The sequence below is a fragment of the Siphateles boraxobius genome, unplaced genomic scaffold (genome assembly GCF_051911475.1).
Source record: "Siphateles boraxobius isolate OS27281-9 unplaced genomic scaffold, OSU_SipBor_1 99, whole genome shotgun sequence".
In the NCBI taxonomy this organism is placed as follows: Eukaryota; Metazoa; Chordata; class Actinopteri; order Cypriniformes; family Leuciscidae; genus Siphateles; species Siphateles boraxobius.
This window is the reverse complement of record NW_027509229.1, coordinates 438,448-453,355: the sequence shown is the minus strand read 5'-3', so window position 1 is coordinate 453,355 and position 14,908 is coordinate 438,448. Positions and strand designations below refer to the sequence as shown.

The 14,908-nt window shown below is 42.6% G+C and overlaps 1 protein-coding gene across 1 annotated transcript in view; it reads right to left on the bottom strand.

The window, feature by feature from the left end:
• Positions 1-14,908, bottom strand: part of LOC143733365 (uncharacterized) — a 58,898-nt gene that overhangs the window by 38,783 nt on the left and 5,207 nt on the right. The window contains exons 6-22 of the mRNA XM_077225057.1: positions 14,763-14,798; positions 14,415-14,438; positions 14,183-14,236; positions 14,002-14,055; positions 13,871-13,912; positions 13,569-13,625; positions 13,442-13,495; positions 13,273-13,326; positions 3,165-3,218; positions 2,998-3,051; positions 2,830-2,883; positions 2,673-2,726; positions 2,542-2,595; positions 2,407-2,460; positions 2,128-2,172; positions 508-561; positions 364-417 (exon numbers count right to left, since the gene is read on the bottom strand). Coding sequence (XP_077081172.1) covers positions 364-417; positions 508-561; positions 2,128-2,172; positions 2,407-2,460; positions 2,542-2,595; positions 2,673-2,726; positions 2,830-2,883; positions 2,998-3,051; positions 3,165-3,218; positions 13,273-13,326; positions 13,442-13,495; positions 13,569-13,625; positions 13,871-13,912; positions 14,002-14,055; positions 14,183-14,236; positions 14,415-14,438; positions 14,763-14,798 — 852 coding nt within the window. The remainder of the gene's footprint in view (positions 1-363; positions 418-507; positions 562-2,127; positions 2,173-2,406; positions 2,461-2,541; positions 2,596-2,672; positions 2,727-2,829; positions 2,884-2,997; positions 3,052-3,164; positions 3,219-13,272; positions 13,327-13,441; positions 13,496-13,568; positions 13,626-13,870; positions 13,913-14,001; positions 14,056-14,182; positions 14,237-14,414; positions 14,439-14,762; positions 14,799-14,908) is intronic.

Sequence of the window (14,908 nt, the reverse complement as noted above, 5' to 3'; positions counted from 1 at the left end):
ATCAAATGTAAAATAACACAGCACTTTATAAATAAAATATACTTTACAAATGTAGTTACAAAGGATATTCAGTGCAGAATGAGTGAATTTTCTGTGTCTTTTATTGTTTGATTAGAGTTATTATAGAGACGCAGCAAGAATATTAGGCTGATATTATTCCATGATTCAGTGTATCTGCATGTACACACAACACAGCGCACGAGTCGTCTCGCGTTTCAACACTTTAAAGTCATGTTGAAATGCTCACAAAGGAATCGATAAGAGGAATCGAAATTATAATTTTATAACAAGTATCCGATTCGTGACCTGAAGTATCGGACCCTAATTAAAGCGGTCTGATGAGTGTCACATGATGTTACTCACAGACACTCCTCTGGGTCCAGCTTGTCCTCTCTCTCCAGGGACGCCGATCTCGCCCTGCGGGAGGATCATCTTTAGTAACCAGCCTATCAAAAGCCTTAAACCTTCTTCATACTGTTCATATCAGGTCAAAAGTCAGATACGTACAGGTATACCTGGCTCTCCAGAGGGTCCTTCTTCTCCCATCTTTCCTGTTTCGCCCTGAATGGAGAAGGATTGTTGAATTACATTCCATTTGAAGTTAAAATCCTCTGATGGTCTTCCAGTCTGATTCATTTAGACTCAGAAACACTAGACCAAAGAGCAAAACCGACTGATCCCAGGAACCAAGTCTGAAAGCAGCGTGATGATGCCAGATTCCCTTCAGCCTTACGCTTACATAATACATCTCACATCTTGATCCTGTTATGCATTACACATTTCTTAATTAACCAAACTTCAACTAAATAAGTGCATAACTGTTATAAATAAGTTAAATAAGTGCATAACTAAGTGATGCTTGAGTGCCCCCCCCCCACCCCAACCCCCCCACCCCCTCATTTCTGTCGAGGAGCTGAAACAAGGAAAGGACATGCGGATGTACACATAGGGCATTGGGAAGCGAGAGTGATCCTGTGGAGCCTTAGTGCGGGTCAGACTGAGACTCAGTATATTATCATTCATGGCCCTCCCGAGGGACGAGCTGAAAGCAAACATTGCAGAATTAAACAGAAAAACAGGAAGCTTTGCCTTGTCATTTCTCTTGCGCCGCTCTGATATATATATCTTGAAAGTATCTTTTCTCAGAGCTATATTCTCCTGTATGTTAGGGTCAAAAGTAGGATTGTTCGCTCCCTGTGGATGGGTTGCTTGGCTGGAAACCCCTTAGGGTATTGTGGTGGAGAGTCCCTCGTTTTCGTTTGCCTCCCTCCTCAACTATTGTTGGGTTTTAAAATAGGGATGTAGGCACTCCTTTGTATGGATACTTTGATAGGGATATTCCTTTACTAAACTCAGGGTATGAGCTTTTCTCAAGAGTTGATGACGCAGCGTCTCGCTCGCCTTCTCGGGATATACGCAACCTGAGTGGCACTCTACAATATAGGGGCCATTCACACAAAACATGTTTTTGCGTTTAAAAGCGAGATGCAGGGCAGTGGAATAAAAGAATAAAAAAATTAGCTTCACCCACAATACACGGCAAAAGATGCAAACGCAATTGAGTGAATTGAGCCCAACACATCCATCTAATGCAAGTTCACAGAAAAACTGAGTTCTCTCTCTTTCAAAATTTTAAAATGATGAAAAAAATCAGCAGTGTGTCAATAGTGATGAGAAATAGCAACTTTTTCTTATTTAATTTATTCTATTCAATAATTACAAATATTTTCATGATTAAGTCATTATTGTGTTACATTGATCTACATCATAAATTCAGTTCCTGAATAAAAAAAGTTCCTCTTTGGCTGATAAAACAAGAATCTTTACATATATCTGTCTATAAAAAAAATATGATGACAAGGACTCTACAATTTGCATATAAAAACATGCTTTAAAGCAGCGGTCCTCAACTCTTCAACAGCAGCACTGCACATCTCTCATCTCAGTTCACACAGATCTCTGATAAAGAGCTGATGATCTGAAGGTGTGTGCATACACACCATTTACAGCTGTTACACTGGCCTATCAACAACACTGCCTTCAGCGCACTCTAAATAATCATACACTTTAATACAGCGATTAATAGCCTTGCTATCAGGTGAGATGCAGATAGGCGGATATACTCACCACTCCTCCTTTGGCTCCTTTTGCACCCGCTTTCCCTGGCAAACCCTGAATTACACACAGACACATGTTGAACAATGCTACTAACATCTGAAGTAACTACTCAAACGAAACACTCAAATGGTATTATCAAACAGATCAACTAAAACAGATTTTAAAAACAAGCATGAATGACAAAAGAATCACATCAACTACACCATCTCTTATTCTATTTCCTTTGTCATATTAATATTCAGTCTGTGTGCTTAGCTTTTCAACAGTGTAATGGATGATAATACGTACCGGCAGACCATTAGGTCCTTTTTCTCCAGGTACTCCAGGTCTACCAGCGTCCCCCTGTGGACACACACACACACACACACCATGAGCATCACTGCGCTCTGACACAGCGGAAGACAGCATTATTAAAACATTTACCTTTTCACCATCTAGTCCTTGAGTCCCGTCCTTCCCATCCCTGCCAGGGATGCCCTAAGACCCACAGAGAGCATTATTATGGGAAAATCTCACGGTCATCATAACAGCCTGCAAATAATACATTTCCTTACAGGTTCTCCTTTAGGTCCTGCACCTCCAGGAACTCCCTTGGGCCCGATCTTCCCCTATGGAGAGGATGACATTGACAATATTACAGAAGTACAAGCCAAGAATATGAACTAGAAGTGACTTCATCTAATAGGTAATATGATGACACAATTGTCTTACTATCTCTCCTTTGGGCCCTCTGAAACCTTGAGGGCCTTTTTCACCAGCATCACCCTATTCAGAAGATACACACAGCAAACTCTTACTGATGAGATTCACTGTAGCACTAACATACACATTCATGAGAATAATTTGCAAACTTTCAGACAGGAGGGGTAAAACACTCACGGTTTTTCCAATGACGCCAGCAATTCCAGGTTTTCCTCTGAAACCAGGAAATCCCTACAAACAGAAGTAGATGCAAGTGATGTGTGTAAATGCATATGTGTGACTGAATGCATTTGAATGAAGTGTGTGTTGAGGACAGGTGTAGTGTGATGTTCTCGGGGTCTTACTCTGTCCCCCACTGCTCCTCCGGGACCCTGCAGACCCCTCTGCCCTCGAGAGCCCTTCAATCACAGAAAACAAGGTCCTAAAATTACACCATTTCCCAATACACACAATAGGATTCATCTTTGAATAAAGTAATGCACCACATTTCACGTCACAGACACTTTTGAAGCAGTTGTAAACTACAGTAAATAAAGAACTGATGTTTGAATAAGTACAGCATTTTCTTTACTCAAGAAACACTGTCTTTAAAGGATGTTTTTTTTATTTTTTTTATTTGAAGAGCGAAGAGTCTAGTTGTAGCCAATATACTGTTTTAAATATACTATGCACTTCATCTTTTATATCATGAGATTTTGTCCAAATGCATTCAATGGCAAGAAAAACTGAGCACCCATTTAGCACCAATAAACTTTATAACCTGTAAGTTGATGAAAACTTATTGCAGTTCACTGACTGTCTGAGATTCACTGACTGTCTCAGATTCACTGACTGTCTGAGATTCACTGACTGTTTGAGATTCACTGACTGTCTCAGATTCACTGACTGCCTGAGATTCACTGACTGTCTGAGATTCACTGACTGTCTCAGATTCACTGACTGCCTGAGATTCACTGACTGTCTCAGATTCACTGACTGTCTGATATTCACTGAATGTCTCAGATTCACTGGCTGTCTCAGATTCACTGACTGTCTGATATTCACTGACTGTCTCAGATTCACTGACTGTCTGAGATTCACTGACTGTCTGATATTCACTGACTGTCTGAGATTCACTGACTGTCTCAGATTCACTGACTGTCTCAGATTCACTGACTGTCTGATATTCACTGACTGTCTGAGATTCACTGACTGTCTGTTATTCACTGACTGTCTCAGATTCACTGACTGTCTCAGATTCACTGACTGTCTGTTATTCACTGACTGTCTCAGATTCACTGACTGTCTGAGATTCACTGACTGTCTGAGATTCACTGACTGTCTGTTATTCACTGACTGTCTCAGATTCACTGACTGTCTGTTATTCACTGACTGTCTCAGATTCACTGACTGTCTGATATTCACTGACTGTCTGAGATTCACTGACTGTCTCAGAATCACTGACTGTCTGAGATTCACTGACTGTCTGATATTCACTGACTGTCTGATATTCACTGACTGTCTGAGATTCACTGATTGTCTCAGACACTGACGGTCTCAGATTCACTGACTGCCTCGGATTCACTGACTGTCTGAGATTCACTGACTGTCTGAGATTCACTGACTGTCTGAGATTCACTGACTGTCTCAGATTCACCGACTGTCTGAGATTCACTGACTGTCTCAGATTCACTGACTGTCTCAGATTCACTGACTGTCTGTGATTCACTGACTGTCTCAGATTCACTGACTGTCTGAGATTCACTGACCGTCTCAGATTCACTGACTGTCTGAGATTAACTGACTGTCTGAGATTCACTGACTGTCTCAGATTCACTGACTGCCTGAGATTCACTGACTGCCTGAGATTCACTGACTGTCTCAGATTCACTGACTGTCTGATATTCACTGAATGTCTCATATTCACTGGCTGTCTCAGATTCACTGACTGTATGATATTCACTGACTGTCTCAGATTCACTGACTGTCTGAGATTCACTGACTGTCTGATATTCACTGACTGTCTGAGATTCACTGACTGTCTCAGATTCACTGACTGTCTGATATTCACTGACTGTCTGAGATTCATTGACTGTCTGTTATTCACTGACTGTCTCAGATTCACTGACTGTCTGTTATTCACTGACTGTCTCAGATTCACTGACTGTCTGATATTCACTGACTGTCTGAGATTCACTGACTGTCTCAGAATCACTGACTGTCTGAGATTCACTGACTGTCTGATATTCACTGACTGTCTGATATTAACTGACTGTCTGAGATTCACTGATTGTCTCAGACACTGACGGTCTCAGATTCACTGACTGCCTCGGATTCACTGACTGTCTGAGATTCACTGACTGTCTGAGATTCACTGACTGTCTGAGATTCACTGACTGTCTCAGATTCACCGACTGTCTGAGATTCACTGACTGTCTCAGATTCACTGAATGTCTCAGATTCACTGACTGTCTGTGATTCAGACTGTCTCAGATTCACTGACTGTCTGAGATTCACTGACCGTCTCAGATTCACTGACTGTCTGAGATTAACTGACTGTCTGAGATTCACTGACTGTCTCAGATTCACTGACTGCCTGAGATTCACTGACTGTCTGAGATTCACTGACTGTCTCAGATTCACTGACTGTCTGAGATTCACTGACTGTCTGAGATTCACTGACTGTCTGTTATTCACTGACTGTCTGAGATTCACTGACTGTCTGTTATTCACTGACTGTCTCAGATTCACTGACTGTCTGATATTCACTGACTGTCTGAGATTCACTGACTGTCTCAGATTCACTGACTGTCTGAGATTCACTGACTGTCTGATATTCACTGACTGTCTGATATTCACTGACTGTCTGATATTCACTGACTGTCTGAGATTCACTGATTGTCTCAGACACTGACGGTCTCAGATTCACTGACTGCCTCGGATTCACTGACTGTCTGAGATTCACTGACTGTCTGAGATTCACTGACTGCCTGAGATTCACTGACTGTCTGAGATTCACTGACTGTCTGAGATTCACTGACTGCCTGAGATTCACTGACTGTCTCAGATTCACTGACTGCCTGAGATTCACTGACTGTCTGTTATTCACTGACTGTCTCAGATTCACTGACTCCCTGAGATTCAATGACTGTCTGAGATTCACTGACTGTCTCAGATTCACCGACTGTCTGAGATTCACTGACTGTCTCAGATTCACTGACTGTCTGAGATTCACTGACTGTCTGTGATTCACTGACTGTCTCAGATTCACTGACCGTCTGAGATTCACTGACCGTCTCAGATTCACTGACTGTCTGAGATTAACTGACTGTTTGAGATTCACTGACTGTCTCAGATTCACTGACTGCCTGAGATTCACTGACTGTCTGAGATTCACTGACTGTCTCAGATTCACTGACTGCCTGAGATTCACTGACTGTCTCAGATTCACTGACTGCCTGAGATTCACTGACTGTCTGAGATTCACTGACTGTCTGAGATTCACTCACTTTCTGAGATTCACTGACTGTCTCAGATTCACTAACTGCTTGAGATTCACTGACTGTATGAGATTCACTGACTGTCTCAGATTCACTGACTGCCTCAGATTCACTGACTGTCTGAGATTCACTGACTGTCTCAGATTCACTGACTGTCTGAGATTCACTGACTGTCTCAGATTCACTGACTGTCTCAGATTCACTGACTGTCTGATATTCACTTACTGTCTGAGATTCACTGACTGTCTCAGATTCACTGACTGTCTGAGATTCACTGACTGTCTGAGATTCACTGACTGTCTCAGATTCACTGACTGTCTAAGATTCACTGACTGTCTCAGATTCACTGACTGTCTGAGATTCACTGACTGTCTCAGATTCACTGACTGTCTGAGAATCACTGACTGCCTCAGATTCACTGACTGTCTGAGATTCACTGACTGCCTGAGATTCACTGACTGCCTCAGATTCACTGACTGTCTGATATTCACTGACTGTCTGAGATTCAATGACTGTCTCAGATTCAATGACTGTCTCAGATTCACTGACTGTCTGAGATTCACTGACTGTCTGAGATTCACTGACTGTCTGAGATTCACTGACTGTCTCAGATTCACTGACCGTCTCAGATTCACTGACCGTCTGAGATTCACTGACTGCCTGAAATTCACTGACTGTCTGAGATTCACTGACTGTATCAGATTCACTGACTGGCTCAGATTCACTGTCTTTCTGAGTTTCACTGACTGTCTGAGATTCACTGACTGCCTCAGATTCACTGACCGTCTCAGATTCACTGACTGTCTGAGATTCACTGACTGTCTCAGATTCACTGACTCCCTGAGATTCAATGACTGTCTCAGATTCACTGACTGCCTCAGATTCACTGACTGTCTAAAATGCACTGACTGTTTCAGATTAACTGACTGCCTCAGATTCACTGACTGTCTCAGATTCACTGACTGTCTGAGATTCACTGACTGTTTCAGATTCACTGACTCTCTGAGATTCACTGACCGTCTCAGATTCACTGACTGTCTGAGATTCACTGACTGTTTCAGATTCACTGACTGCCTGAGATTCACTGACTGCCTGAGATTCACTGACTGCCTCAGATTCACTGACTGTCTCAGATTAACTCACTGTCTGAGATTAACTCACTGTCTCAGATTCACTGACTGTCTGAGATTCACAGACTGTCTGAGATTCACTGACTGTCTCAGCTTCACTGGCTGCCTCAGATTCACTGGCTGCCTCAGATTCACTGACTGCCTGAGATTCACTGACTGCCTGAGATTCACTGAATGTCTGAGATTCACTGACTGTTTCAGATTCACTGACTGCCTGAGATTCACTGACTGCCTCAGATTCACTGACTGCCTCAGATTAACTCACTGTCTCAGATTCACTGACTGTCTGAGATTCACAGACTGTCTGAGATTCACTGACTGTCTCAGCTTCACTGGCTGCCTCAGATTCACTGGCTGCCTCAGATTCACTGGCTGCCTCAGATTCACTGACTGTCTGAGATTCACTGACTGTCTCAGATTTACTGACTGCCTCAGATTCACTGACTGTCTGAGATTCACAGACTGCCTGAGATTCACTGACTGTCTCAGCTTCACTGGCTGCCTCAGATTCACTGGCTGCCTCAGATTCACTGACTGCCTGAGATTCACTGACTGCCTGAGATTCACTGAATGTCTGAGATTCACTGACTGTCTCAGATTTACTGACTGCCTCAGATTCACTGACTGTCTGAGATTCACAGACTGTCTGAGATTCACTGACTGTCTCAGCTTCACTGGCTGCCTCAGATTCACTGGCTGCCTCAGATTCACTGACTGCCTGAGATTCACTGACTGCCTGAGATTCACTGAATGTCTGAGATTCACTGACTGTTTCAGATTCACTGACTGTCTCAGATTCACTGACTGCCTCAGATTCACTGACTGCCTCAGATTAACTCACTGTCTGAGATTAACTCACTGTATCAGATTCACTGACTGGCTCAGATTCACTGTCTTTCTGAGTTTCACTGACTGTCTGAGATTCACTGACTGCCTCAGATTCACTGACCGTCTCAGATTCACTGACTGTCTGAGATTCACTGACTGTCTCAGATTCACTGACTCCCTGAGATTCAATGACTGTCTCAGATTCACTGACTGCCTCAGATTCACTGACTGTCTAAAATGCACTGACTGTTTCAGATTAACTGACTGCCTCAGATTCACTGACTGTCTCAGATTCACTGACTGTCTGAGATTCACTGACTGTTTCAGATTCACTGACTCTCTGAGATTCACTGACCGTCTCAGATTCACTGACTGTCTGAGATTCACTGACTGTTTCAGATTCACTGACTGCCTGAGATTCACTGACTGCCTGAGATTCACTGACTGCCTCAGATTCACTGACTGTCTCAGATTAACTCACTGTCTGAGATTAACTCACTGTCTCAGATTCACTGACTGTCTGAGATTCACAGACTGTCTGAGATTCACTGACTGTCTCAGCTTCACTGGCTGCCTCAGATTCACTGGCTGCCTCAGATTCACTGACTGCCTGAGATTCACTGACTGCCTGAGATTCACTGAATGTCTGAGATTCACTGACTGTTTCAGATTCACTGACTGCCTGAGATTCACTGACTGCCTCAGATTCACTGACTGCCTCAGATTAACTCACTGTCTCAGATTCACTGACTGTCTGAGATTCACAGACTGTCTGAGATTCACTGACTGTCTCAGCTTCACTGGCTGCCTCAGATTCACTGGCTGCCTCAGATTCACTGGCTGCCTCAGATTCACTGACTGTCTGAGATTCACTGACTGTCTCAGATTTACTGACTGCCTCAGATTCACTGACTGTCTGAGATTCACAGACTGTCTGAGATTCACTGACTGTCTCAGCTTCACTGGCTGCCTCAGATTCACTGGCTGCCTCAGATTCACTGACTGCCTGAGATTCACTGACTGCCTGAGATTCACTGAATGTCTGAGATTCACTGACTGTCTCAGATTTACTGACTGCCTCAGATTCACTGACTGTCTGAGATTCACAGACTGTCTGAGATTCACTGACTGTCTCAGCTTCACTGGCTGCCTCAGATTCACTGGCTGCCTCAGATTCACTGACTGCCTGAGATTCACTGACTGCCTGAGATTCACTGAATGTCTGAGATTCACTGACTGTTTCAGATTCACTGACTGTCTCAGATTCACTGACTGCCTCAGATTCACTGACTGCCTCAGATTAACTCACTGTCTGAGATTAACTCACTGTCTCAGATTCACTGACTGTCTGAGATTCACAGACTGTCTGAGATTCACTGACTGTCTCAGCTTCACTGGCTGCCTCAGATTCACTGGCTGCCTCAGATTCACTGGCTGCCTCAGATTCACTGGCTGCCTCAGATTCACTGACTGTCTGAGATTCACTGACTGTCTCAGATTTACTGACCGTCTCAGATTCACTGACTGTCTGAGATTCACTGACTGCCTGAAATTCACTGACTGTCTGAGATTCACTGACTGTATCAGATTCACTGACTGGCTCAGATTCACTGTCTTTCTGAGTTTCACTGACTGTCTGAGATTCACTGACTGCCTCAGATTCACTGACCATCTCAGATTCACTGACTGTCTGAGATTCACTGACTGTCTCAGATTCACTGACTCCCTGAGATTCAATGACTGTCTCAGATTCACTGACTGCCTCAGATTCACTGACTGTCTAAAATGCACTGACTGTTTCAGATTAACTGACTGCCTTAGATTCACTGACTGTCTAAGATTCACTGACTGTCTGAGATTCACTGACTGTTTCAGATTCACTGACTCTCTGAGATTCACTGACCGTCTCAGATTCACTGACTGTCTGAGATTCACTGACTGTTTCAGATTCACTGACTGCCTGAGATTCACTGACTGCCTGAGATTCACTGACTGCCTGAGATTCACTGACTGCCTCAGATTCACTGACTGTCTCAGATTAACTCACTGTCTGAGATTCACTGACTGTCTCAGATTCACTGACTGTCTGAGATTCACAGACTGTCTGAGATTCACTGACTGTCTGAGATTCACTGACTGTCTCAGCTTCACTGGCTGCCTCAGATTCACTGGCTGCCTCAGATTCACTGACTGCCTGAGATTCACTGACTGCCTGTGATTCACTGAATATCTGAGATTCACTGACTGTTTCAGATTCACTGACTGTCTCAGATTCACTGACTGCCTGAGATTCACTGACTGCCTCAGATTCACTGACTGCCTCAGATTAACTCACTGTCTGAGATTAACTCACTGACTCAGATTCACTGACTGTCTGAGATTCACAGACTATCTGAGATTCACTGACTGTCTCAGCTTCACTGGCTGCCTCAGATTCACTGGCTGCCTCAGATTCACTGGCTGCCTCAGATTCACTGGCTGCCTCAGATTCACTGACTGTCTGAGATTCACTGACTGTTTCAGATTCACTGACTGTCTGAGATTCACTGACTGTCTGAGATTCACTGACTGTCTGAGATTCACTGACTGTCTGAGATTCACTGCCTCAGATTCACTGACTGTCTCAGATTCACTGACTGTCTCAGATTCACTGACTGTTCCAGTGATGGACAAAAGCTAAATTAGTTGTTTTATCATCATCACCAACAAAATCTTATAGCTAACTATGTGGCCTTATTGTGATCCTACCTGACTTTTCACATTAAATGTGATTACTGCTTTTATTATAATATCCAGTTTTAATATGCCATTTGCAGCAATGCATGTTTGTGCAATTTTGTTATTTTAGTGCTTAGTGGAGTGCCATGGGATTCTTTACTCATCAAAACTGCCGTGGCAAAAAAAGTTGTAAATCACTGATCTGGAGCACTCCATTTACTCTCATTGTTGTTAGGATAATATATTTATATTAGAACTTAGATCGGGCCCAAAAAATCAGCCCCGACCCGACCCGAGCCTGTGGACTTTGTGTCTGAGCCCGGCCCGGCCCGACACATTAACTGTAATTATGAGCCCGATTTAAACCCGACCATTTTTAATACGTGGGCCATTATAACCAGGGGCGACGCCAGATAATTTTTTAACGCAGGTGCTGAATGGGTGCTAGACCAGTGACAGGGGGGAGCTGCGCAATATATATATATATATATATATATATATATATATATATTATATAAATACTATTAATAAATGTGCAAAAATTGGCCACTTAATATTTAATATTCAATTTATTTTAATTATCACAATGATAGTTTTAATTTTATTAAATTGAACAAGCACAACATTCAGCATTCAATCAAATATTCTTAAAGATTCATTATTATTAATAATGTTATTTCGACATATGTGTGCGTGCAACAAGCGAGATGTGAATTTGTAAATTCGGTGACAAGCGTGCCGAGAATTTATTTAATTTTATGATGAGATGCTCCAGTTCACGTGCTATGGTGAATGCGGCTCGCCGGCGCCTCCATGTCATGATTATATTGTCTGCTATATTTGCTTCTTATTTATTAAATCCAGGCAATTGGTTGATGAAACATTTATTAAAATTAAGATACAATTTATACAAAACTAAATTCACTTTAAAGAAAGACTTTCTACAAAACATAATGAAGTGGTCAAAATCATGCCTGAACCACTCCATGTCTCCCGATATTGCGCATCCTCCTGTCTACTCTGTTCACTTTCATAATCAACATAGATGGAAAAAAATAACATTATAATATTGTAATAAATATGAAACTAAATGTGCTTTTTTAATGGCTACAACAGTACAGCCTCTCTAGCAGCGCGCCGGACTTCCACTCAACAAAGCCAACACATATGTTGTCACTGCCCACGAGTTAAAATATTTCCATACCTCCGACTTTCCTTCATACTTGCTCGAAGTTAATTCTCCTGTTTTCATTTTTTTCTTTACTACTTCAAGCTCCATGTTGCACTTAAGCTAAACAATACAGCACAGCGTGCGAGTGGAGGAGACGCTGTGCGTGACACGTGACGTGCTTGATCAAGGAGCCGACCCGACCCAAGCATAGTGGCGGGAAATATCGGCCCGGGGTCTGGTCGGGCTCGGGCAGAGAATCTAAGCTCTAATATATATATATATATATATATATATATATAGATATAAATATATATATACAGTATATATATATATATATATATATATATATATACAGTATATATATATATATATATATATATATTTTTTTTTTTTATTATTTTTTTTTATAAAGTTACATTTTTAGGCTGCTCTGCTTCAGCGGTATAACAGGGAAATGGCCAATCAAATCGAGGAAGCCGGAGCTTACTGTTCACAGAGGACGAGTGTGGACTCCAGAGCAATGCTTCAGTTTTACACTGAAAGAGTATGAGGTAAGATGTAAATAGCTAAGCATGCAATATTTGAAAACTGTTTTGTAACAGAATTCTTAAAACGACTAATGATGTAAACTATTGCATATGAATAATAGCCCATTATTTACATATTTCATGTAATGTAATTCGTCCTGAATGTGAGAGACAAGAAACATCAACGAAATATTAGACATACGATTAAAGGCCATGACACACCAAGCCAACGTCAAAAGAACAAGCGGCGATGAAAGCCTCTCGTCGACTGCATCTGGGCCAGAAAGCTGCGCTTGAACACACCACAGAGACGACGGGTGACTAGCACGTGCTTTCTGTGCCTGCATGTAAGTGAATATCTATCCATTTTAGCAAGTATCAATAGTCTATACTGGTGTGTCACAGTCCTTAAGGGTGAATGTGTGCATATTTATTTAAATATAGTTTAAATTGATTACAATAAACTCCCGTTCTTCAACTATTATCATTTTCTTCAATCTCTTTAAATGTCCCCCAAATGTTCAAGACACTGTTAAGGTCTTGGTAAGTGTAGCATGTCAAGCTGAGGGACAGTAAGACGGCGTGTGAATTTATCCCACCTGTAATCCCACTGTCCCTGGGATTCCCGGCGGCCCAGGCGGCCCCTGATCACCCTGATGGGAAGAGACACCGATAGAAACACATTACAACAAGCTGTTTTCTGCTCCTGTTTCAATCTCAAAGAGTTTTAACACAATTTCTGGACAGCTTTAGATGGTAAAATCTCACCTTCTCCCCGTCTTTCCCCAACTCTCCCTTGCTTCCTTTATGACCTGTATGACCCTAAAAGTAAACAGAGGCAGCTCAGCAGTCTGTGATATCTTCTGTAATGAGAGAGTTTAATCATCATAAGTACCTTGAATCCAGGCATCCCAGGCGGTCCAGGAGGACCCGGAGGACAGATGGCCGGACACTACAAACAAGACAATGATGCAATCAATCTGCATGCAAAGAAAAACAAGACCGCTGAAGATGTATCCTTCCTAATAAGAAAACTCTTCCTACAGGAAGGAAGATAAAATAAAGATGTGTCGAAAACGGGATTACACTTACAATAGACCTCTGTGTAAGAACACTGTGTAAGAGCGTACGTGTGAAGAAGGATGTGTGTAAGCTGGACACACAGTGTTGGAGGACGTTACAGTGGTTTTAACTCACCAGCAGATCTCCATTGCCTTCAGGAAGAGTTCCTGGAAGTCCCTAAAATGAGGAGGATGATACATAAAAATTGATTATTCAAATACAATAAATGTGTTTCTGCACTTTCAGTTTTAGATGCATGTACTTACAGGAGGTCCATCCAAGCCTGCAAGACCAGGAAGTCCTGGAAGACCCTCAGGCCCCTACAACCAATCACAGACCAGCGTCACTGATCACTGTACCTGAACGCGTGCTTTTCATGTGTGTAGTATAGACAGCGTTCTAGTACATCCATTACAAATGAACGACAACATGTGTTTGCGCACTCACCGGCGGCCCCTGAGGTCCTGCTCCGCCTGGAAGCCCGTTCTCTCCAGCAAGACCCTGAGATCAGAGAAGCGGAAACGCTTGACACATTTACATTTGCTGAGTATCCATGCTGGATAACAAATGAACATAAACCAACTCGGAGCCCGTGCGAAAAGATTCAGTATTAGGCCCCGGCTTGATCTGAGCCATTATTGGGGTAACTGTCCTCTTGTTTCGGACAGGCTGTACTCACCAGAGCTCCTGGCCTGCCTCTGCCCTGAGGACGACAACAGAAGACATCTCATCACAAAACCTGGGCATGTCTGTCATCATGACACTATATACTGCGTATTTGATGATGTCTGGACAGTGCAAGTAAGTTTGAGAGTGTAAGTAAGTTTACCAATGTTTTGAGAGTGTAAGTAATGATGGTGGTTTGTTTGCATGAGAAAATGATAGTGTCGGCATGAATTGCTTATGAGACTTTCATATAATAAAGAAGCTACACTTTTCAGGTGTGACTGAAGAACTTCTTTTAATCCTGTTATTGAAGTGTCATATGACTGTGTTTACAGTGGATTTACTCATGCTTGGCACATACAGGGGGTCCATCTGGTCCGGGAGGTCCTGGGTCTCCCTACAAAAACAACAACATAATATTAAGTCTCAGTTGCCTAAGAAACAGAAGACAGAAACAGTTTGCGTTTCCCAATGATGGAAGCACCCCAAACTCAACCGCCCGATGGG